The sequence below is a fragment of the Channa argus genome, chromosome 20, assembly GCF_033026475.1.
Source record: "Channa argus isolate prfri chromosome 20, Channa argus male v1.0, whole genome shotgun sequence".
NCBI lineage: Eukaryota > Metazoa > Chordata > Actinopteri > Anabantiformes > Channidae > Channa > Channa argus.
In genome coordinates, this window is record NC_090216.1 from 11,263,917 (window position 1) to 11,288,577 (window position 24,661).

General features: G+C 37.4%; 2 protein-coding genes across 2 annotated transcripts; one reads left to right on the plus strand and one right to left on the minus strand.

Moving 5' to 3' along the window:
• Window positions 1–918: 918 nt before the first annotated feature.
• LOC137105874 (integrin alpha-M-like) lies at window positions 919–14,036 on the plus strand. The gene is made up of 30 exons (XM_067488589.1): window positions 919–1,082; window positions 2,587–2,689; window positions 2,789–2,886; window positions 3,021–3,091; window positions 3,249–3,363; window positions 3,879–4,006; window positions 4,165–4,307; window positions 5,238–5,388; window positions 5,480–5,630; window positions 6,468–6,541; window positions 6,647–6,761; window positions 7,299–7,435; window positions 7,512–7,658; window positions 7,754–7,966; window positions 8,066–8,199; window positions 8,690–8,832; window positions 8,928–9,079; window positions 9,242–9,370; window positions 9,667–9,740; window positions 10,900–11,041; window positions 11,138–11,236; window positions 11,325–11,404; window positions 11,507–11,593; window positions 11,720–11,789; window positions 11,880–11,978; window positions 12,304–12,384; window positions 12,501–12,611; window positions 12,814–12,927; window positions 13,016–13,126; window positions 13,339–14,036. Exons 1-30 carry the CDS (start codon window positions 1,046–1,048, stop codon window positions 13,444–13,446), a joined length of 3,417 nt encoding a protein of 1,138 aa, XP_067344690.1. The 5' UTR covers window positions 919–1,045; the 3' UTR covers window positions 13,447–14,036.
• LOC137105876 (transmembrane protease serine 9-like) lies at window positions 13,948–22,984 on the minus strand. Its single transcript, XM_067488597.1, has 14 exons — window positions 22,884–22,984; window positions 19,021–19,041; window positions 18,661–18,823; window positions 18,088–18,356; window positions 17,671–17,816; window positions 17,218–17,587; window positions 16,859–17,021; window positions 16,488–16,756; window positions 16,250–16,395; window positions 15,811–16,147; window positions 15,459–15,630; window positions 15,112–15,365; window positions 14,861–14,970; window positions 13,948–14,737 (listed from the first exon to the last, which is right to left on the minus strand). The coding sequence occupies exons 1-14, from the start codon at window positions 22,936–22,938 to the stop codon at window positions 14,489–14,491; spliced, it is 2,724 nt and encodes a 907-aa protein (XP_067344698.1). The 5' UTR covers window positions 22,939–22,984; the 3' UTR covers window positions 13,948–14,488.
• Window positions 22,985–24,661: the final 1,677 nt, after the last annotated feature.

Below are 24,661 nucleotides of genomic sequence, written 5' to 3' on the forward strand. Positions count from 1 at the left end.
CAGTCCCCTGATCCTCAACCTTTTCGTGACCCTCCTTGATCGGCTCTGCTTGGCAGAAAATGGTTCAACCTGTGAGCTCAGCAAAGGTTGTGCATGCACATATTAGATATTCTACACTTTATATCTGCCTTTTTTTCTCACTTAAAAAGTCACCTGAAAGTACAAGTCACACATTTCAATAGATGTGAAATGTTGTAGCTGCATTGCAGAAATTGTCAGAGCATTAGCTTTGGGTGGTACTGACATTCGTGTACATGTTATCATTGGTGTGCAGTGACATGAAAAGAGGACCACATCCTGAGCAGAGTATGTGTGCTGCACAGCTCAATTTGTTTATCATCTATCCTGCAGGCAAGGCAAGGAAATAATTAGTGTTCTTTTTTTTTGTTTAAATGTGCTAATCACATCATACTTTTTTTTTTTTGTCGCTCAACTCAAGATCAGTGGGTAAGTGACTCAAAAGTTGGAATGAGACAGTACAGGGGAAGTCAAGCAAAAGGAGAAATGAGCCACTTTATTTTTAGATTTTGTTTTTCATCGCTCATTTGAACAATGGTTTTAGTGAATGTTAATCACCCTGTGATAAAGCTGAGCCATAATAAATCCATGGTTTGACAATTCAAATTCAAGTAAAAATTCCTCTTTCTCCGACAGGCAATGGAACAAGGAACGAGCCACCTTCATGAAAAATGTTTCCCTGAATCTACAGCTGAACTCCCACTACGTTGTCCTGCTGTGGACACAATATTTAATGTAAAACATTTTTAAGATTTTTTTCTTAAATTACAATTTATCCTGTGCAATAAAGTAGCAGCACATTTTGTGTCCAAAATAAAACAGAAAGTTTGTGTGAAGACTGTAACCCCTCCCACACATGAGTTCCTCTAACAAGCCGTCTTGGTTTTGAGCTGTCACCTAATGATTTCTACATTTTGCTTTCGACATCTGGCTCGTTGACAGTAGTTACCTCTAGTAGTTTCTGATCGAATTCATATCGGCTCAGAGAATACATCAAACCTTTAGTATTTTCCATGTAAGGAACATAATGGACTGGATCATTACTACTGTAGTTTTTCTGTCTGGTAAGACATGCCTCAGCCTTTTCATTTTCTCTTTATAAATATTTTGGAACTGAAAACTTAAGGTTGATGAACATTAACATTATAAATGTAATTTCATGCCATGGCATCAATGTTGGCATGAAATTACATTTATAATGTTAATGTTCATCAGCCTTAAGTCCTTTATCATGACATAAGCTTGCAGTGTAAACAGCTATTAGAAATGATTATAAGCTATTTACGGAACATTTTTGATGAAATTTACATTGATATTTTAGTATCTGTGATTCAAACTACCTAGATCAATACTGTATAGAATTCAGTAGCATCTACAGTATTGCTCATATGACATGATCTACATTATAGTTTTCATCGTTGGAGGATGAAAAGATTAAAGGAGGAATGCAATCATTTTTGTAAAAAGACAAAAAAAAGCACAAAAATGGACTTTGCTATCAGAATTCTATTGCTCTAAACAATTAAAGTCTAATAACTGCTAAGTTTTACATTGAGTGATAAATGCACTTCATACTGTAAAAAGCAAATAAATCCTAAAAACAAAATTAATAAACAGTATTCATTAACAATCTGTAACAGGCACCACTCATCACTTAAGGGTTAAGATAAGAGAAACCTAATAAAAATATACCAGCTCATTCTACTTCTTTTTCCCACCTACAGTTAACAGAAGGTGTGCAGTGAAAGACTTTCTATTGCCTACAATATATTCTTTGTGGTTTGGTTTTGGTATATTTTTAGTTGTTTACTCTTCAGTTTAAATTTAGTGACTTGGTGTATATCGTGCATGTAGTATGTTAACAATAAGCCAAGTCTGAAAGAATAGATAAATTTCTTCTAATTTCTACATAATCTTAATAGTTTTTGTTGCCATTTTTCTGATGTCTGCAGATGATCCCAGACTATTCTTGGGAGGAAAAAGCAGAACCTAGGGGTGTTACTTCACTCTGATGACATCATTAGCTTTTTTATACTTTAGGTGACAACAGACGTTCCATAGAATCATGTTGTTGTCATTTTAGAAGACTATGAAGCATTGAGGATGCTAGAATTAAAAAATATTCATGAGCAGTTTCAAACTAGAGTTAGTTTTATGATTCACTGAAACCCACTCTGTTTATGCAATCCCTAGTGAAGTTGTTAAGCATCACAGAGTAGTATGCTGACCATTTTAGAGAACCTAGTGTTGTGGCCAAAAAAGGAAAAACAGGAAGGATTTGTTAGTGTAACCTAAATCACCCAATATCAGGAAATCCTTATTTGAAGGACAATGGAAGGCACCCGGGTGTGTTGCAGAGTATGTGAATCAGAATCAAATAAAAATTCAGATAATTGCAACATTGATCAGTAGGAAATTACTGACATTGTCATCGATAGTATTATGGATAAAAGATACTGCTGCATCACTGACTGAAAACAACACGATGGACCTGGAGTATTAATATTCTGCACACTGTTGCCCTTTAAATGTGATAAATTGTGTGTTACTTTCGTCTTCATTTCTCAGTGGTAAAAGCTGCACTTTGTTTCAATATTGAACCTGCGGCTTGGAAGACCTTCAATGTCGGTGCTAAAGGCTTTGGCTACCAGGTGGTGCAAAGACGATCAGAGTAAGTCAGAACATGTTTTTTTGCAATATGTATGGTACTTCACATAGGATGTTTATGAGAATAGAACCCTTATGTTCTCATCGGGTTTTATTTCCTCAGCCTGCTTGTCAGTGCTCCCCTTGAACAGTATTCAAAAGATAGAAGGGGACAAATATATAGGTGCTCCAGAAATGATTGCAATATCATGAATGTTCAAAGTAAGTAACTGTTCATTTCTAAATTTCTTGACAATAAATTCACAAATTTTTTCCATCACTGTATGAAAATTCGTATTCTGTAAGTATTTCTTTATTCAAGAGTTTTAACTTAATGAGGGATGTTTAAAATACAGCACCAGATTTTGCAGTCAACATGTCTCTTGGTTTGACAATGACAAGTGATCCCAACACACAAAAGACCTTGGTGAGTTTTCCAGTACACTGTTGATATCTGTAGACAGGTATAAACCCCCTTGAACATTTTCAACTTTGTCGTTACTTTTTTGTAGCTTTAATTTGTCTTTGTCTAAGAGATGGAAAGATATTAGGATGAATCAGTATGTGATTTTGTCATTTTTCAGGCATGTGGTCCAACCATCCCGAAAGACTGCCGAAGTATCACCTTGTACAATGGTGTATGCTTTCAGATTGACCCTTCCAATAGGTTTGAAACCCCTGTGCCTTTTAAACCTGAAGGTAAAAAGAGTTCAGCTTGTGAAAAAAATGTCTATTACTCCATCACTAGAGCAAGAGGATGGAAACACACACACACACACACACACACACACACACACACCCACACACAGCTGTTATAAAAAAAGAAAGAGAAAAGTAACAGTAGTAAAGTGCAAATAGAAGTTTACTGGAAATGTAAAACATTAGTTAACAAATAACAAAGAAAGAAAGATGATTTGTGTTAAGTTAAACTAAAAAGGGAGTAATTAAAAATAATAAAGGTTAAGTTATAGGTTTTAGAGGCAAAAACTTTTAATGAAATCTGCAATAATATTGATGTTTTATCAATGTATCACAATGTACAAAGGTGAAACCCATGTGCCTTCTCATCCAATCTTGAAACACACAATGAATGCTGATTTCTGTGAAATTAAACAAAATGAGAATGAATTAAAAAATAATAAAGGTTAAGTAATTAAGTCCAATTAAGAAGAAATTTTCGGGGACCATGCTAATTTCAGATCTGTATTTTGCAGAGTGCCGAGACCAGGCAGACATTGCATTTCTATTAGATGGTTCAGGCAGTGTATCAGGGGAAGATTTTCAAACAATGAAGGATTTTGTGAAAAATCTAGTCCGCTCGTTCTTGGACAGAGATACAAAGGTAAACAATTGTGTTTCCACTATCAATTAAACCATAACATGGACTTAGCACTGTTTTTGTGCAGTGTTAAATAAAAGTGATAATTTCACAATTCTCAATTGTTTTGTTTAAAAAATAATTGAGTGTTTAATTAGATTTGTTTTCTTTTGATTTTGCAGTTTGCTATTGCCCAGTTCTCTGCGACACCTATGACCCATTACTACTTCGATAATTTTTATTCTCAGTCATGGGAGACTAAAGTTGATGGCATTTCACAACTAGGGGAAACAACTTACACAGCTAAAGCCATCCAGTATGTGGTGTAAGTGTTGTCATTTTGTTGTAAATTTTGCTATGCAAGTATACATCAAACGATCCTTCAGTAACTGGAAGTAATCACAGGTGTGTATAATAGTAGAGTATAAAAGAGCCTGAAACATGAAGGATTTTATTATGATAATGAGTATACAGTAAAGTCTTCTTGAAATACGTGAAATATTATTGTTAATTACAGTCATAAAATTAACCACACACTAGCAAGAAAAAGTTTGGAAACACCTACATACTTTTGTATTCGTATTAGATTTTGTTGGTTTTATCTAATCAAAGGGTTGTAAATGGATCACAAAAGACATAAAAAATGAATTACTCATGAGCACAGAATAATAGTCATATAACATTTTCCAAACTTTACTTCTATCAAAGAAATTGATAGCAATAATTGCCTGACAAATCTCTGGCATTCTACTGATCAGTGTTTGTTCCTTGCACATGATGCAGATCACCCACTCTCCCATTATCTAATGCATTCTCAGATCATCATGTCATTACCTGCTGACCTGAGGCGCTTAGGCCTTCCACTGAATCTTCTGATCCGGATTGAATCCAGTTGTTTGTCTCTGGAGACTGTAGTGTGGACGCTTTAAAGAAATCATTAATATATTGGCTTGATCTCATAGAGAATAACTTTCCTTTTTAAAGACAAATATAGACTGAGGGGTTTCAAAGGGAAGTTGTTTTTGTTTGGATATTTTTAGTATTAATTTACACTATAAATGACAGGTCACTCATACTATGGCAGAGCATCAAAAAATCAACTTGTATTATTGGTTTTGTGATTCATTTGCAAAAATTTGATTGAATACAACCAACAAAAGATAATAGAAATACAAAAGTGTGTAGGTGTTTACTGGTAGTGCATGTTACTTTGTTGCAAAAAAGTTGGATTTAAATCTGATGTCTCTGTTGACAGCAACAACATTTTCACACCATCAAGAGGTTCCAGATCAGATGTAAAGAAGATCTTAATAGTGATTACAGATGGACAATCCCATGACAGAAATTATTTGCAAAATTCAGCAGATGCAGCTGAGAAAAAACAGATTGTTCGATTTGCTATTGGAGTAAGTTCTTCAGATCCAATTCATAATTAACTCGGTTGCACAGTACCAAACCTAAAACACTTTTCACTTTTGTCTTTTTCAATATCCCTAGGTTGGGGGGGCTTTTTATGCACGTGAGGCAAAAGCTGAACTGGACACCATTGCATCTAATCCCAAGAACAACCACGTTTTTCAAGTGGCAAATTTTAATGCACTTGAACAAATAAGGCAGAGTTTGCAGGCCAAAATCTTCTCTATTGAAGGTGACGTGGTATATTTAGCACAATCACTGTAAATTGTTACATTTTGAGTTAGGACCCAGCTTCTCAGGGATGATAGATGGATTGATTTCTTTCAAACACGTAAAGATACTGTATAAAGATCAGACAGTGCATAACACAGCACAGTAAATTTTACATGACCAATGCCTAGTATTTTTACTTAAACCTAAAGAGGAAATAAAGTCGTGAGAAAAAGTAATGCCACTGTAATTTTTTGGTTTTATTGTTAATGAAAGGTGACCTGATGTTTACCAAATTCACAAATATGGACAAACACATTAAAGTAAGGATGAGAATACATTTTATGACCAATTCATGCAGAAAACTAGGAAATTGCAAACAGTTCCATTAACTTTTCTTTAAATTGTATTCAAGATACATTCACTGGCCACTTTATTAGGTACACCTGTACAATCTAATGCAACCCAACACAGCAGCTCTGCCATATATTTTACTGGATTCAACATTACTCTACAATGTTATTTCTCAGTTTTTAGGTTGAAACTGTCAGAAATATGATGGTTCTCCTCTCTGTTTACTTTTGAGGTCAAAGTGAGTGCTGGGTGCATTATATGAAGAGGTGCTTCTAATGTTTTGGCCACCTTATTCATTGTAAACTCTGCTACCCACTGTGTGTGTGTGTGTGTGTGTGTGTGTGTGTGTGTGTACGTGTGTGTGTGTGTGTGTGTGTGTGTGTACACACACACACTATGCTATACTAGAAACATTGTTTAATGTGCTCTTTGTTGTAATTGCCCAGTTTAAAGGTCTTTGAAGGCTTCATCTTGATTATTTGTCTCACATATTTCACTATTTCAGGATCTCAAACCAGTGGAGAGTCACTGAAAATGGAAATGGCTCAACAGGGATTCAGTGCTGCTTATGTGCCTGGGGTAATAAATATTCACCAGAAATCACTGAACATTATACTATTAGGAGCACAACCATTTATGTCTCGGAGTCTACGGTGCATTTAGCTTTTTCTGGGTTCATTGCAGGGATTTCAGATGGGTATCGTTGGTGCCAACCAATGGAAAGGAGGCTACCTGGAATATACAACTGCAGGCAGTAAGGAGAGAACATTTGAGGAAATAGAACCTGACAGTTATCTAGGTAAGAATAATAAAATAAAAACATAACACACACATGTGATTTTTACAGTATATCCACTGCAAGTTTTCCTCCCATCCATAGAGAACATATAGCTTAGCTGCACAAATTTGGAAACAGGATAAAATACAAATAAAGAATTAGTCAGAAATCTGAAAGCATTCAATCCCTTTTTTATGCTGTCTGCTTTTTGTTACTTAAAACAGATTGGACTATAGTTTACTCATAAATATATAGGAATGTCTTCCAAATAAAGCAATCAATACAGTTTGAATTCAATTGCATTAATAAACTTTAGAGAAGCAAATACCACGCCCAGTGAATGATTACACATTTCAGTGGTTAAAAAATCTCCTCAGTGATACACGTGAAGGTTGGAAAAAGTAGGTTTCAAAAATGACATAGGACATAAAATAATAATAATTTTCAGGCTAGGTGGTGACCAAAAGGAAGATTCTTACTCTGCTGGTTTCTGCTTTCTTCATCTAAAGGCTGAACATTTGGCTATTTTGACTGACGGCCTTGATTCTTAAATTCCAGGTTACTCAATGGCAGTTGCCGAAACCTCTCAAGGCCAACTGACCATTGCTGGAGCTCCAAGGTATCAACACATGGGAGCTGTGTTTATAATTTTCCTTGGCTACATCAAAAAAAAAATCGAACCCTTCCCATGGCAGGTGTGTGTTTACAATTCAAACAACATGTAAAGAGTCTTTTATGTGAGGCTTTGTACTGATAACTTTCTGCTTGCAGTTTCAGAGTGGTGAATATTTTGGGGCAGAGGTTTGTGCCATGAATGTAGATAATGACCGCTCCACTGACCTAATCCTCATATCTGCCCCTATGTACAAGGATACTGATAGAGAAGGAAGAGTTTACATTTGCCGTTTATCTAATTTGGTAAATGACACTTTTATCCAGTGCCGTTAAATAAATCGCTTTGTTTTTATTAATGTGCTGACAAACATTGAGTGTCATCTTTATATTTTTATTAGGATGTTGACTGTCACTTAGATTCTCCATCAATACTAAGAGGTGACGCATCTGACTCAGGAAGGTTCGGTTCTTCTCTTGCTGTGCTGCCTGATCTTAACACCGATGGGTTGAATGATCTGGCAGTTGGAGCCCCTCTGGAGAACAATGGTGAGGGCAGCATCTATATATTCCACGGCGAGGGAGGAGGGAGAATCAACACTGAATACTCACAGGTGAGCAGTCAAAGAAGATTTAGTAACCTTTGCCCTGTTTTCCACTACATATATCCACTATTTTCAACTTGAATATCTGAAATATTTCCATCTGGATAGAGAATATCTGCGTCTGAAGTCCAGAAAGGACTGAAGTTCTTTGGCATGTCCATCAGTCAGACGTCTTATGATCAAAGTGGAGACAGTCTACCTGACTTAGCTGTAGGGTCAAAGGGTGCAGTTTTCTTACTCAGGTAAGTTCATGATACTGAAGTCATGCAACCAAACATTTATTTTTCCAACATGTACAGACCAAAGCAAAGTTTAGATAATATCAAAATCTATTTTCTATCTTCTTTCTATCTATATTTGGGCGACTGTGGCGCAGGAAGGTAGAGTGGTTCTCCACCAATCTAGCAATTGCTGGGTCAATCCCTGGCTCCTCCAGTCACATGTCGAAGTGTCCTTGAGCAAGACACTGAACCCCAACTTAGTTGCTCCTAGTGAGCATTGGCCAGCTGCATAGCAGCTCCCCCATTGGTGTAGGAGTGTGTGTGTGATGTGATTGTGTATGTGAAGCAGCGTAAAGCGCTTTGAGTGCCAATAGGTAGAAAAGCGCTATATAAGTGCAGATCATTTACCATTTATTTTTAATAATCTAGGAAACCACTGTTAATTTGTTGGATTATTGATCACAAAGCCAAAGGTTGTTGACCTCTATTTTCCTGCTCTGTCCATTTTCAGATCAAGGCCTATTGTCATGGTTGAAGCTTCTGTAACCTTCACTCCAAATCAAATTCCTACTCAAAATGTAGACTGTTCAAAACCGCTGTCAGGCTCAGCTCAGATCTGCTTTACCATGACAAAACTCTCTCAAGTAGACACAGGTACCTGATTTTATCATAGTTCATTACACATCTGTACTCTGTGTGTGTACACGACTAACCTGTGAATTCAGCTAATTTAGTCTAATTTATTGCAGTTCAAGCAAACATTAATTATACTTTCACGCTGGATGCGACCCGCAAAGTCCCAAACAACAGAGCTTACGTCACTGACAAAGAACGGGAGATGACTAAGATGATCACTATTTCCTTAGCGACACGGTGCTCTACAGAGCGCTTCTCTATTCAGGTGAGTTGGTTAAAATCTAATCACAGTTGCAAAACCTACCATAACTCATAAAAGTTGAATAAAATCCACAAACCAACTTTTGATGCCCATGGTGTCGTATAGATTCCTTTATTAATATGAATTGGTTAATAAGTAATTTATAATCATGCCCTCATCTTGCAGGCTTGTCCAGAGGATGCTCTCAATGAACTTAAAAATGAGCTCAGTTTCACGTTTGATGGTCTGCCTTCTGGGATTACACAGCTTAAACCAAGTCTCGCTCAGCAGGCCAAAACAACTACTGTTCATTCTGTAGGTAAACTTTAAATTCAGATTACCAGACACAACGGCACCTCATTTTTTTAAGTTATGAAAATCTCTTCACTTTTAACACTACCTTTTCAGACTTTATTTCCTGGTTGTCTTATTATTTTCCATTGCATGTTAGCTGCCTCAGGGAAAGTTCTGTAGTGCTTTAAAATTCACAGGAACTTTCATTCCATCTAAACCACTTTTATTCATTTATCTGAAAGAATAGAAAGTTAAACATTTCACTCTTGTATCTTTGTTTTCTAACAAACGTAGTGACTTCAAACTCTCTTCCACAGATAGGCTTTGAGATCAACTGTGGCACTGACAACAAATGTGTGGATAACCTTAAGGTAGATTTCAACTTCAGCAGGTGAGTGCCAGATTCTGAGTGTGTGGCACCTTTCATTTTTCATTTTGTGCAAACACAAAGAGTTTGCATGTTCCAATAGAGCAGAATGCTGTTCGGTCCAGTTTTGGTGCAGACATTTCCTGTCGACTTAAACGTTTAACAAAACATTTACTTATGTGACCTTAAGCATCCTAAGATACACAATCAAAATTAAATACACAAGCCAGGCACAGAGGCTTCAATAAAGAGGCCACAACAGTCGGTGTGGGTTAACTGCCATAACGGCTATTTAATAAAAACAAAACAATATTAAAATCCTAAAATTAAAAGGAAAAGAATAAAACAAAATCATACTACGGCCGGGAGACGAGCCACCCACTGGCAGGGGACGGGGAGTATCCTAAATGTGAAGTAACCACACAACAAGCCGAAACCATATTAAATAAAAAGACAACAAGCCATGCAAACACAGGACATGCAATATAATAGTAAGTGAACTCCCAATATACCACCCATACCCATAGGTGGAGGACCCACCCCGCCGTAGTACTAGAAACAGAAGAAAAGTCAAAACTCCATCAAATCCAAAAACAACATAACAAATTGAAACCACAACATACAGCAATGCTAAAATAAACGGCAGTCAGTGCAATGCCTGCAAACAAACAAAGCACTGTTACAAAATGTGTAAGGAAACAAACATACATTTTATATTTTTATATAAACATATAAACACCATACCTTACACCAGGTGACAAGACTGCTCCACTTGTTAACCTATAAAAGTTATGGCAGACCCACTTAAATTATAAAACAATACCTCAGGGCATTTAAGTACCTGCTTCCACTAGATACATCAAAATACAAAACACACAAATATAAATGTAACTTACTAAAACCATGAGCAGAAACATCTCAACAGTCACAACAGAATGAGCAGCAGCCAACTTCCTACACCTGCTTCACATTTCTCTCTTAATCAATTTTCCGTTTCTCTCATTGGCTGCTGTTCCTCTATTGCCACCACCCCTACCCGAGTCCTAGTGTCTACCTGCCACACTTAGTTATCACCTTGTTAGCATGTTAACATGTGGAAAATAGCATGTGCAGCTACGACTAGGTCTGTAAATTCTTTTGTGGTGCTTTTGTCCTATTGATCTCTTTTGTCATCACTTTTCAGTTCCTCAGTAGTCAAAGTTGGCATCGATGACCTGTTGGATGTCACTGTCTCAGTGGAGAACCGTAATGAGAATTCCTATAACAGCCGTGTTATTCTCACATATCCTGCTGGGCTCTCCTACAGAAAGTTCACTTCTCTGACGGTAAAGTAAAGCTTTGGGACCACTTCAATTTCAGTCCATGCAGTCAGCTCCTTTTTTAGGTCTTAGAGTGATTCTGTTTATTTGTGTTAAATAAAGGGAAAAATTGAATGCAACTCTTTGGACAGTGAAGGCGGTGTGTTAAGAGGAAAGACCGACTGCACTATTGACAAGCCGATTTTCAAGAGCAACTCAAAGGTTTGTTTGTACAGAGGAATCGGTTGCTGCAGAGACAGCCCTGCAAAACGAAGAGAAAATCTAAGCTGCTTTATTCATTGTATTTTAGGTTTTTTTCATCGTCTCTTATGGAATTGATACCAACAGTGAGCTCGAAAGGACGATTTTCATCACAGCCAATGCCACCAGGTGTTTTTCAGCTGTCTGCCCATAAACAAAACACTATGCAAATGTTCATGTATTTAATAGACAATTTATTACCGTTTGTACAATTATTTTCAATTCTATTAGTGGGAATCAGGAGCAGTCCCCTTCAAGCGAACTCTACAAAAGGAGAGAAATTGATGTGAAGTACAGCATTTTTGTTACATTTGAAAGGTTTGTATTGGTCCATGTAAAATAAAAGTTATTATATAAATTATATTTGTAATACTACTTTCAAGTTGACATTATACTATATAATATTAATCAAATGTTACACATGTATTTGTTCAATATGTTTAGTTCCCTCAGCTACAGCAATTTCTCTTTTGGAAGCAATAATTTGCAGAAACCAGCCGGACAATCAGTCAAGGTAAAAATAGAAACAATATATTATATTAAGTACTTTACTCTTATTCAGGCGTTTTATTGTACCATAATTTGTTCTCTCTTCTTATGTTAGGTTACAAATAATATCAGACTGCTGAACTTTACTGTTGTGATCAAAGTGCCAGTAAAACTCGGGGATAAAGACATCTGGGTGGATCCAGACAGTTTGCAGGTAACATAGGATAAAACTCGTGGTTACCAAACCCGAAATCTTTTATGCAACTACTGGCTGGTGGGGTCCACACCACAGAGCAAAAGCTTCCAAGCAAATATATTTAGCTCAGTGGTTGTTTCTTTATTTAATCTTGTTGTGGCTTTTTGCTGTGCATGTTGTCAGCTTTTCCTAATTTGCTTGTGTTTTTCTATTTGCACATATTCTGTCAAATTGCATTGCTTTGAGCTCTTTGAGCCACCGTAGCCCAAATTACTAAATGGAATTGTAATGTCAATAGACATTTGTAGATCTATTAAAATGACATGAACCGGCTCTATTTCAGATTCCAGACTGCCAACAAGACAAAGATCAAGAACCTGTTGTCACCAATTTTGTTACTCAAATACAGAAAATGAAGTCAGTGGTAAGCATGTCCCTATAAGGAATTAAACGCAGTTATGTATTTACAAATGCATACTGTAGGACTTGACACTTGATAACAGCTTTATTTTGCTTCCTACATTCTTTTAATCACCACAGGACTGCTTTGTAAGCAGGTGCAGGGTGTTCAAGTGCAATAGGGTCATGGGAAGACTGGATGAGAAAGTCTACAAAATTACAGCCAACCTTAGTTCAGGATGGATAGAGCAGGTAACTTGTGTGTATGTGATATTGAACAAACTGAGCCATGAGTTTATGTTTAATGCACATATAATTGCTAGATTTAAAACTATTGGATTGTAAGTGGTCCTGACTATAAAGTGGTAGATTTTCCTTTTAATAAATGAGAATTTTATTAGTCAAATTTAACATCACACAAGAACAAATCAAAAACATTTTTCTTCTGCAACAGATTGGACTTAGCTCTGCCAAATTCATCTTGAAGAGCACAGTCAGTATGGAGTACGACACAAGCCAGTACATCTTCTTTTCAACAGGTTCAAACAACAGTCCCCCTGTTCATGACGTAATTACACATTTACTTCTCTTATATGCATTTTTTCGTATTTGATTGAGTAGGAATTTGATCCACTTTCTGTCACTCCATCTTTCAGATTGAGATAGAGGTTGAAGTGTATCCCAAACCAGACTTCACCAAAGAGATTGTTGGAGGATCTCTGGGAGGGTTGGCTCTACTGGCTTTACTCACTGCTGGTCTGTATAAGGTGAGGCACTGTACGTACACTGTTTCAGTGTAGTATGCAGTACAGCTTTAGGGACAAAATTCTGCCAAAATTGAATCATTCTCCGAACATCTTTCCATTTTGAGATATTCAGCAGTTATTCTCTTATATTTTCATTTATTTTTAATTTTTAGAGCAACACAAAAGCAGGATTGGCGTGTTTTCGATTAACTTTTATTATTTTCTACTCTCAGGCTGGATTCTTCAAGAGTAAATACGGTCAAATGATTAGTGAAGCAGGAGAAGGAGCAGGTCCCGGTGCTGATGGCGGTGCTTCAGCTTCAGCACCAGAAGCACCATGAAGTCAGTGTGTACTGTAGCTCACTGGCTGTTTCTAGATCCAACTTTTTTAACGGACACAATGTTAATGATAACTTCATGTTTACCATTTCTCTACTTTTGATTCAAAATATGACAGAGCTTGGCTGTTTGTGAAGTCATTCCCCTCCTTCCTCACCCACTGTTTCTTTTAATAGATGTGCCCAGGCAGAGGATCAGTACTGCATCTAGAGATAATAAAATTCAATAGAAGTGATCCTTAGAACATTTTGTGGTTAGAATCAGAACGCCCACCTCTTAGTATAAGGCACTACAGTAGGATTCTGCTATCCACTGCAACATTAATAATAAGCATTTAATAGATTTATCACCTTTCTGACAGTTTCAACTTAAAAAATGATAGAAAGTATAATCTTGTAAATGTAGAATATTGTACAAATGAATTGGCCATTGAATGTATGTGGTATGCTGAAATGCTGCTTACTTGTGTGTGACTTGTTTTGTTTAGGAAAAAACTTTTGGAAAAATCTTAATGTACCTTGGTCAGCTGTGGTTGTGTTAAAGTGATCTATAAATAAAGTTAATTTACGTTGTTTATGAAGAAATTATAAAACATTTTTAGTGTTGACCTACAGTGAATACTGATATTGCTTTATGCTTTACACATGTTTATTATATGATTTAAGTGACATGTAATTTTTCTTAATAATTACAGAAGATTTTAATTCACACAGCATGTTCATGAAGAAAGAAAACACATATTATCAGAGACATCATCTATAAAAATTCATTTAGTGGAACACCTTAAAAAACATTTTCTGTTTCATTTGCTTATTGAAAAAAATAATCATCATACTAAAGTAACACCTTTTCTTCTTAGAAAAACAATAACTTCTTTGAAACTACTTCATGCTAAAATATTTTTTGTGTGACTTGTGTATTGTAAGTGCATTCACAGAATGTTATGTGGATTTAAGAGTGCTTACAGCTGTCAATTATGGAAGCTGACAGAGTAAGTACAAAATCATACTATTTGAAGAACCCCGTGTGACAGTAGACTCGGCATCATGACAGCAGGAACGTGAAGATTATTGGGACAGCAAAAGAGGGGAACAAGGAGACTGAGAAACCTGTTGCAGCTGCAGCAGGAGACAGCATGTTACCAACTGTCTCCTTAATGAACGACCTGAACCTTGAAGTTTTGACAAAGACCTGAACATCTGCAAGGGCTGATTTTTTATCACTCGCTGATACAGTGGCCACCTGGAACCAAGACGACTGTAACCTGCAGAGCAGAGGGCCGCCCAGATCCCCCTATACATGTTTAAACAGAGGATTCATCATCAGTGCATTTCCGACACTGCCAGGCTTAAAACTTCTGTCCTGATGACTGGAAAAACTTGATTTTTCAAAATCTCTTGGAGAAACCTGTTTTACCTGTTGAAGTGGTATGGTGTTAGTGCAAATGTTTTCTATATCAGAAACATTTCCACAATTTGCCACTTGAGTTACTAGGTCTCGGAGACCTGATCCAGCATCATCAGCAACTAAAACAAATCACATTTACTCACATTAATATTGTCTTTCTGTATTCTGATTATACGTTATTGTGTATGAGGAAGCAACCATCAAAGATGTACTAATCCACAAAACATACAACAAACACAAAAGTCTAACAACACCCTTACCTGTGCTCCCCCAGCCCACCACCCAGCATTGACTACCAATGGGTATGGATCTGGCATCATCCATGTCCACACACACAGGCTGGATATAATCTGTGTAGCTGACTGGTTTAGCCAGCTTCAGCAGTGCAACATTAAAGCCTGTCATTTTGCTCACTGTTATGTTCACAACACCCAGACACAGTGCAAACGCTTCAGAGCACTTTATATGTCCTTTAGCCAGAAGCACCCTCCACTCAAGGGCATTTGGATTGAGGCTGTTGAAAGGTTAAAAAAGGCACTTTTAAAAATACATTTCCATGTCTTAATATCTTCAAAAACAAATGTATACAAAATGTTTTTATACTTACTCAGAGATGCATTGGGCAGCAGTGAGGACAACATTTTCAGAAATAAGGGTTCCTCCACAAGTGTAGTTCCCATTTTTGTGGAGACTCACCATCCAGGGCCACATGCCTCCAGTAAAAACACCACTGTCACCTACAACAGTACTGGTCTTGGGAGCGTTGCCACACACAGACTCTAAATTAAAATGCAAAAGGAGACCAGAGACAGGGTGAAACACAACAGTCCAAACAATAAAAAAATGTCAAGTTAAAGAAACTCACTTGCAGATGGAAAACAGTTAAGTTAATTGTTCATGAATTGTTTAACCAACAGATAAATTGACACACATAGTCAAACTAATGTCAGATTACTTACTTAACATGGCAGATGTTGGATCTATCATTTTAGATAGTGAACCAGAAGAAGTAACAGTAGTAGCAGGTTTAATAGTAGTAGTAGCAGTAGAAGTAATAAGAGGTGGTGGTAGACTGAGACTGGTGTAGGTAATGTCAACATCCAACTCTTTGGAGTTGAAGAGGACAAAGCCTGGCTTATCAGAGTTTATGTGGGAATTGATCCAGGACTGGTAACGAGACACTCTGGAGTAGACTCCTGGCAGGTTGGGCAGAGCACAACCAAAACCAAAACTAACTAGTCCAGACTGGACCCAGACAGAGCTCTTTTTGATGACCATTGGACCTCCTGCATCACCCTGTGTATTTGAGAAAAAGTAATTAAACCTCCAAATAATTTTACATAATAATTTTCAAATATGAAAGACTCTCTAAAAATGAGTATATGAAATGATTTATACCAGACATGAGTCTTTGCCTCCTGCCACAACACCAGCACAGATCATGTTGTCTGTTACTGTAGAGCCTCCATAGAGAGAGTCACACTGTCTGTTCCCTACAACTGGCACCTTCACCTCTTGGAGAGTTTGAGGGCATTGTAATGACTCTGAGACCAAAAAGAAGAGAGATAATTCACCCATCTCGCTAAAGTTTATTTGACACTCAGACCAAACCTATGGCAGCAACAAGCAGACTCACCTCCCTCTTTGACGTCGCCCCAGCCAGTAACCCAGCTCGCAGTACCACTGTTGAACACACTGCCACTGGCTGCCAGACACACAGGTCTGATGTAGTCCGTGAATGTCACTGGTAAGGACAGTTTGAGCAGAGCAATATCATTGTTGTTGGTGCTGCTTTCATAGTTCGGATGCACAATGACTCTTTCAATAGCTATGGACACTTCATGCGAGTTTGTGCCTTGCAGGCTCTGACGGCCGAGAGAAACTTGCCATCCAGACATGTCTGTACTATAATAAATAACCAAATACATTACATTTAAAAAGAAAAGCATGTCAATTAATCGACTAAGACGTGTTAAATGCATCTCCTATTATTCTGTAGTTACTCACATAAAGATGCAGTGAGCAGCAGTCATCACCCACTCTCTGTTGATGAGCGATCCACCGCAAACATGGCCGCCAAATATCTGCAGACTAACCTGCCAGGGCCATTGTCCTGGTGAAGCATCTTCACCTCCAACTATCTTGGTGTTTACAATAGTGGTTCCACACACTGGAAAAATTGATCCTGATTTAACTATAATGAGCCTTCAAAGAAAATTGCAGGCCTGCATGTGTGAGATTTGAATTTTCTGACCTTTATCACACATAGTGGCAGTATAAAAGTTACAGTATATACATGTTTGATTTTAATGTAAATATATGAACATATATTCAAAACACTGTGGTAATCAGGGTACAATACTTACATTTAGCACTTGACATGGCAAATGTTGGAGTTGTGGTATTAGATCCTGAATATGTTGTTGTGTCTGGTCCTTCGGTACCATTAGTAGTAGCAGCAGCAGTACCATTAGTAGCAATAGCGGTTGTAGTAGAAGTAAGAGGAGGTGGTAAACTGGGACAGGTGAACATGTCAATAGCCAACCCTCTAGGGATGAAGAGGACAAAGCCTGGCTTATGAGTGCGAACATGGGACTTGATCCAGGACTGGTAACGAGACACTCTGGAGTAGACTCCTGGCAGGTTGGGCCGAGCACAACCAAAACCAAAACTAACTATTCCAGACTGGACCCAGACAGAGCCTTTTTTGGTGACCATTGGACCGCCAGAATCACCCTTAGGAGATGGAGAGAAATTGTCTGAGGATTTCAGAAAATCTTTAACACATTTCCCAACGACTGATAAATAAAGCAGTCTACCTGACATGAGTCTTTGCCTCCTGCCAGAACACCAGCACAGATCATGTTGTCTGTAACTGTAGCGCCTCCAAAGAGACAGTTACACTTTTTGTTTCCCACAACTGGCACTTCCACTTCCTGTAGAGCTTGGGGGGAAGGGAGGGGTTCTGAAAGATAAATCCATTAGGAGGTTGGTATGCAGCTTATGTTCTTTTGTGTAGCAAGAGAATTCATTTTTGTTTTTCAAAGTAAAATACCTACTGTAACTTCCAAGACTACATGGCTCAACGGACTGTTTGAAACTACATTTACTGCTAGCTGTTAATGTTGTGACAGCTCAGGACAAGTTTAATGACAAGTACAGAATTATTAAGGTGAATCCCTTCTCAAGGTCTGGAAATTTCATATATTTATAGAAAAATAATACTTAGTGCTTACCTCCCTCTTTGACGTTGCCCCAGCCAGTGACCCAGCTCGCAGTGCCTCTGTTGAACACACTGCCACTGGCTGCCAGACACACAGGTCTGATGTAGTCTGTGAAGGTGACTGGTGATGACAATTTTACCAGAGCAATGTCATTGTCATAGGTCCTGCTGTCGAACTTTGGATGCAGCACTATTTCACTAACATTTGTGGACCTTTCATGTGGGTTACTACCCTGTTGGTTTTGCCGACCCAACACAGCAGTCCAGATTTCTTGGTCTGAGCTGCAGGTAAACCATTAAATTGAGTAAAAATAGCAGAATAGTAATACACACGTGAATCAGTGTATAAATATTTGTATCCACAGTTCACCCTGTTTCCAGGAATTTCATGAATTTCAGTATTAGACACCTCAAACATGACACTACATTTGCATTTACATTTAGTCATTTAGCAGACGCTTTTATCCAAAGCGACTTACAAGTGAGGTACAAAGCAAGCAAACACTAACATCCCTGGATAAATATTGTCCAAACCTCAATTTGGAAAGAAAATATTAAAGACTGAAAAGTGAATTGTGACACCCACCTGAAGAAGCAATGAGCAGCGGACATTACCCACTCTTTGTTAATGAGGGACCCGCCACAGACATGATCTCCAAATAGCTGCAGACTAACCTGCCAGGGCCAGCTTCCAGGTGTAGCATCATTGCCCCCAACTATCCTGGGGTTGAGTGGAGTAGTGCCACATACTGGAAAAGAGATGTGGTCAAACATGAAATGCAAAATAAGTCACTAATAGGTGACATATTAGTGGAATAAGGTTTCCCCAGATTGCTGCTGGGAAACCAGATAAAATCTTTTTGTTGTTGGGTTAAAAATAATCTTAGCTGATCTGGGTAAACAAATGGAAAGCAGAGACATAGGTGGAAAAATGTGTTTCTCTTACCATCAAGCTGAGCATGTGATACTGGAAAAGAAAAAGCACAAAAAAGTTAGTCAAACTTAGATTGACTTAGATTTTTGCTGCCTTGTACCTCACTTGTAAGTCGCTTTAGATAAAAGCATCTGCTAAGTGACTAAATGTAAATGTAAATGTAAAATAAGTAATATGGGCACAAAAGAACAGTTTATGTTCCACTAGTAGTAACCGGTCCAAAAGAGAATTGGCTTCTGCTTTTGTATCTGTGTGGCCTCTTAAAATTTTCCTGCACCACTTTCTAAGGTCATTTTAAAATGTTTCATAAATTATACGAAAAAAGCTTTACTACTGGTTACTAAACCATCTATTAGTGCTACAAATAATAGTCATAACTCACAAAAACTTTTGGGCTCGCAGGCTGTGAAAAAAATCACTTTGGTTAATGATAAAAAAAAGGTGTTTCTCACATCCTAATATTAGCAAAAGGTTTCATCTGCAATTAGATGTATGCATGTTAACAAGTCTATAAATGCTTTTTTCACTCAGAGTTGTGATTGATGATAAGTTGTTGTCCCCTGTTGCTCAGTCAAAGGATTTGCTCCTGGGGGAGTGTAGCTAAAGATGAGCTAAAACCAAAGCTGTGACAAAGCTGTGATCATCAAATGTCCTCATAATTATTCAATTCTATGTCAATAATCTATGTTCAAATTCCAATTTTTTTGCAGCCAGTGTGCCACATGAGACACATATTATTGCCCCAGATTCTACATTGTTGCAGAGGGACTGTCAAATTATTGTGTGGCTCCAGTTACAGTGGTACAGAATGGAAATGGAGAGCAAAACCACACAACGCTCACTCTCCACTATCTGTTACTGGCTGGTAAACATTTGAAACTGCAGCAACACCTTTTCTTTAACATTACTTTGTTACTTCACTTGACCTGACAGCAAACATTTCAACATGTTAGTATGACAAACATGAGAACTATGTTTTCTTTCTGGAGTGCAAATGATAATGTGTGTAATGTGTGTTTTTCTCAAACACATACAGAGCAGCAAACTTGGCGTATATTACTTATGATCCTGGAATGGACAGACGGGCCAATCTCTAGGTTGGAAACAACACCACACTTTTTTTTATCAAAAAGCTGTTTCCTGCCAGACTGAGAATTTGCCTTTTTCACCTAGTCACAGGCATGATGAAGCTGATTGCTAAAAGAACTCACACAGTAGTTAACCACATTAACATTTGGTCAAGAATCAACGGCAACCCAACAACTCATGCATGGTTTTACAAATAGAGAACAACAAAAGAGGGACCCCCGTCATCCCAATCTGGATATGTATAGCATGAATTTAAACAGCTGCATAGGATAGAGCTTTGATGGAATCCTTTTAGAGCTCTTTGGTTCTCAGAATAAAAATTCCTAGATTCACAGCCATAACTTAAAAAACCTTGATCATAAACTTTGTGCCTTGATCTGTTTGAATAAATTCAGGCAAGCCAAAAGTTTTACTTTACTAACACTCCTAACAAAACTCACAAAACACTGTTTTAGCTTTAACATAGTGCAAGGGAATTGCCTTAGGTTAACAAGTCAAAGGGCATTAACAACCAACCAGATTCTGATTTTAGAAGGGGTCTACAACAGTCTACAGGGAGTCTCCCTATGAAAGGGACAGGCAGCAGTGGTGAAGGAGGAATCACCCGGTTACCAGCCAACTGACATACAGGACAGGTACAACAATACTTAACATCTGATTTAGGACAGGCCAAATGAAGCATTTTAATATACCACAGGAAAACAGACGTAGCGCTGTCATGGGCTAAGGCCAGTATCTGTGACTAATATGAAGAGGAAGCAACAACCACTAAGGGCAACAATCTTCTTTTACATGAGAACTAATTCCACATTTAGACATAGCTGCAACTCAACCAGAACTCTTCCTGAGTTGTTTTTGAAAGATCAGCTCCTTGGGACTGAGTATAAGTCCCAACAACAGCAGAACACACAAGTGGAGCAACAGTATATTTGAATCATTAACTTCACACACTACAGTGATGTCTGTCACAACAGGTGTAAAAAACCCTTTTTTACAAGCAAGGTCATTGGCTAAAATAAAACTGACCCCTTCTAGAGGAATGTAGGGGCACAACCCCACAGGCACAAACCCTGTGACCATTCCACAATTCAGGGACACACTGTGTAGTGGACATTTTACATCCATATATCAAAGCATTGTCTCAGACTTTCATGGTTTAACTCATGTTGCTTTAACTGTTTTCCCCTTCTCTTCAGTCTCTAGTTCTAATTTCCTCAGCTCCAGCTTTAATTCTAGCTCTCTAAATCCTTTAATTTAAACGTTGCTCCTTTCCTAACAATGCAGTCGGCATTTTCAGCTTTCCCCCCACAGAGGAGACAGGTTGGTATCTTGATATAATCTGTTCAGCAAAGCAGAACTAAACTACCACAAGTTTCACATGGCAAAAGTGAGCACATACTGCAACAGGTACTGTGCAACAAACTTCATTCTATGTCAAAAGATGTGAAGTTTACATGTGCAACACTAAACCCCAAATAGTTTTTACTTCCTACACACACCAGGCAGACATAACAGAGGTCATTATGTGCTACCACATTATGTGCTGCTCCTAAGACAGGCCTTCAAATGTCCTACTCCAGAACAATCCCAGGTCCAAAAAAATGTATTATTATTACCTTAGCTGTTTATCTTCAGTGGTGTACATGAGCACGTCAGAGGCCATTTCAGGATGTTCACACTAAAATAATCAAGTGGATCTGGTATCTCCTAATGAATAGATGTAGGCGAGCACCCCTTATTATGTTGCAGCTGTCTCAAACACCAAATATCACAATGGACATAACAACAGAGTACAGTTTTGCTACATTTATGTCTATTGAATTTTAAAAACCAAATACCTAAATGAAACCTAACACCAAGCACCACAAAGGTGCTGCAGAGAGAGTGTACTGAACAAAGGACTGGCCTTAATCTCAGCCTAAGTATTGCAGGTGTTTCATCATCTGATGAAGCTGTTTGTTAGAAACCTTAAAAATCAGCTGATCATCCTCAAAAATATAACGAGGAAACATCAAAATAAAACAGGATCTAACAATCTCAACATCATAAATGGGAGTTGTTTTTATCCATTTCTTGTAAATTCTGAACCATTACTTTGTCTCTGTTGTCTGTGCAATTTGACTTTAACTTAATGGCCATTTTTAATTAAAATGTATTAATTCTTTTAATAATCAAAGATGAAATGTAATAGTCACAAATAATAATTTGTTATATAAGTGACTTATCAATAGCTTCTACTGGTAAATACTTAAAGCGGTTTAAAAATCTAAAACCGGTTGAAGCTACAAGGTAAGCTGTTGCTATCATGAGAATAGAAATCAACCCACTTTGCTCCCTGCTCTGCTACACTCTGCCCAACTCTAGGTAGTTTGTTATTATGAAATGACAATATGCAACTACAGTTCTATTGAAACAAATTAGAAAAAAGTCACATATAGTCATGTAACTTTAAACTCACTTTATAAATCAACAAGAAATCACATTAACTTTTCTTTACAAGTACAAACTATGATCTTCCTTGATGATTGTTTACTATGGAATTTTAACTTTCCTATATATAATAAGTTATATCTAAATTTGACCCATCAACTGTTTGGGGAAATTCCATAAAGCCACACGGTGTCTAAAACATACATCAGTTGGCCTTAAGGGGGAACATTTTGTTCACAAGACCAAGCAAATTTCTTCAGTGAAAACAAAATATGATTTTTTATGTAAACCTAGCCTGGTTTATTTTGCAAGCATCTGCAGTTCACCACAGAAACCCGGTGTAAAGTATGACTTACCTGCAGATAAAAGGCCTGCCAGAGTCAATACCGAGATCCCTTGCCTCAAAGCCATTGTGTGACTGCACAATTCTTGTTTCTCACTCTTTATACTTGGCTTAGTTTGTCACCTGCCATAAAGTATGCCCCTCCCACTCACTAAAGAAAAGGTGGACAGTTACCTTGCTCCTTTTAATCGTTATTTTGAGGAATTTTAAAAGACTAAAGCAACTCAGTAATGTCATTTTGTATGTATAGACCACAGATGATACACGGGTAACTCTAAATACACAACTACACAAAATTAAATCTAGGAAACATTTTAATAGACATATGATGTGATGTTTGTTTTATTTGAGATGATTTCTGGAACACAACTTGATTATTAGGAGTGTTTACATTATTTGAATGAGTTTTGTCAATTTCTAAATCCTAATTAGGTTTTATTGGACACATACTGAACCTTTCTCTCCTCCTTCTTTTATGCTATACCTCACCCTTGTAATGGGATATTGACTTACATATGATTACATACTGATTAATTTATACAAGATGCAAAAAGTATCATTGTGGGGCAGTATTGTTTATTTCAGCACTTTGAGGCAGGAGACAAGATGGCACCTGGTTATCTCAATGGTGTCATGCTGACAACTTGTTGTAATGCTGGCTTAACAAGCTGCTAGTGATATTTATAGTTTAGCATTTAAAAATACATACACATTTCCAATCGTTTTAAAAAGAGTAAAAGGAATTCATAGCATGATGTCAGTTGATTGAGTCAGTACTGTTTCCATCCTGGTTAGTGAGTAATCCAAATTAGTAAATTCTATGTCATTACACTCATAACTCATAACTGCTGGCATCATTCATTATAATTAAAAATAAAAATTAGCTAACAGGATCTGAGGTTTCTTGAGAGGAAAAGATGGATCAGCTGCAATGGTGTCATCTTAGCACACATACATAACCTCATCATATCAACTGATAAAAAAATACCTGACTTAGTTTCAGTGCAATCCATAAAAGGGATTTTAGTAAGTAATGCATCTCTCTTGCTCACATGCTGATGACAATGTTACACAGCTTCCCATGAAGCATGCAACTTTTATCTCCATTCATCATTTGTATCGGCTTATCCTGTTTGGGGCCATAGGTGAAAGACGGGGTACACCATGATTAATACACCAAGGTTGCCAGTCGTTCGCAGGGCCACCAGAGAGATATTTAGAAACATTCACACCTACATTTACAACTACAGGCTATTTACGCCTATGTTTTTAGACTGTGGTAGGAAACAAGAGAACAAAAGAAACCCACGCAACCACAGAAAGTCTATGCCAACTACACTTCTAGTGGCAACACAACTCCACTACAATGCATGCAACAACTCAATTGTTTTTTTAAAGAGGATTCTGAACATTTTGACAGTAATGAGGAAATATTTTGTAAAATGCAATTTAGAAACAAGAAAACATCCTATAATAAGCATAGTCTAAGAACCTTGTTGTGAAGTATGCTTTCCAGTATCCTAACTGGTGCCAGGTTAGTGCTGTACAATTAAGCAAAAAACATCATTTAACTTCCTGGAATGACTGCACAGCCATAATTACCCAGAAATCCAATGATATTGTAGTTAGTCATTGTTTTGCTTACTGCAGCAGGATTAAATTATAATTAATTCAGACACTAAGAACAACACTCCAAAACTGCTTCTGAATGTATTTACACTGCAAAGTCAAGAGATGGGAAATGTCAAGTTACTGTGTGTCTGACTACGCAGTTGGAAAATGCAAACTTTA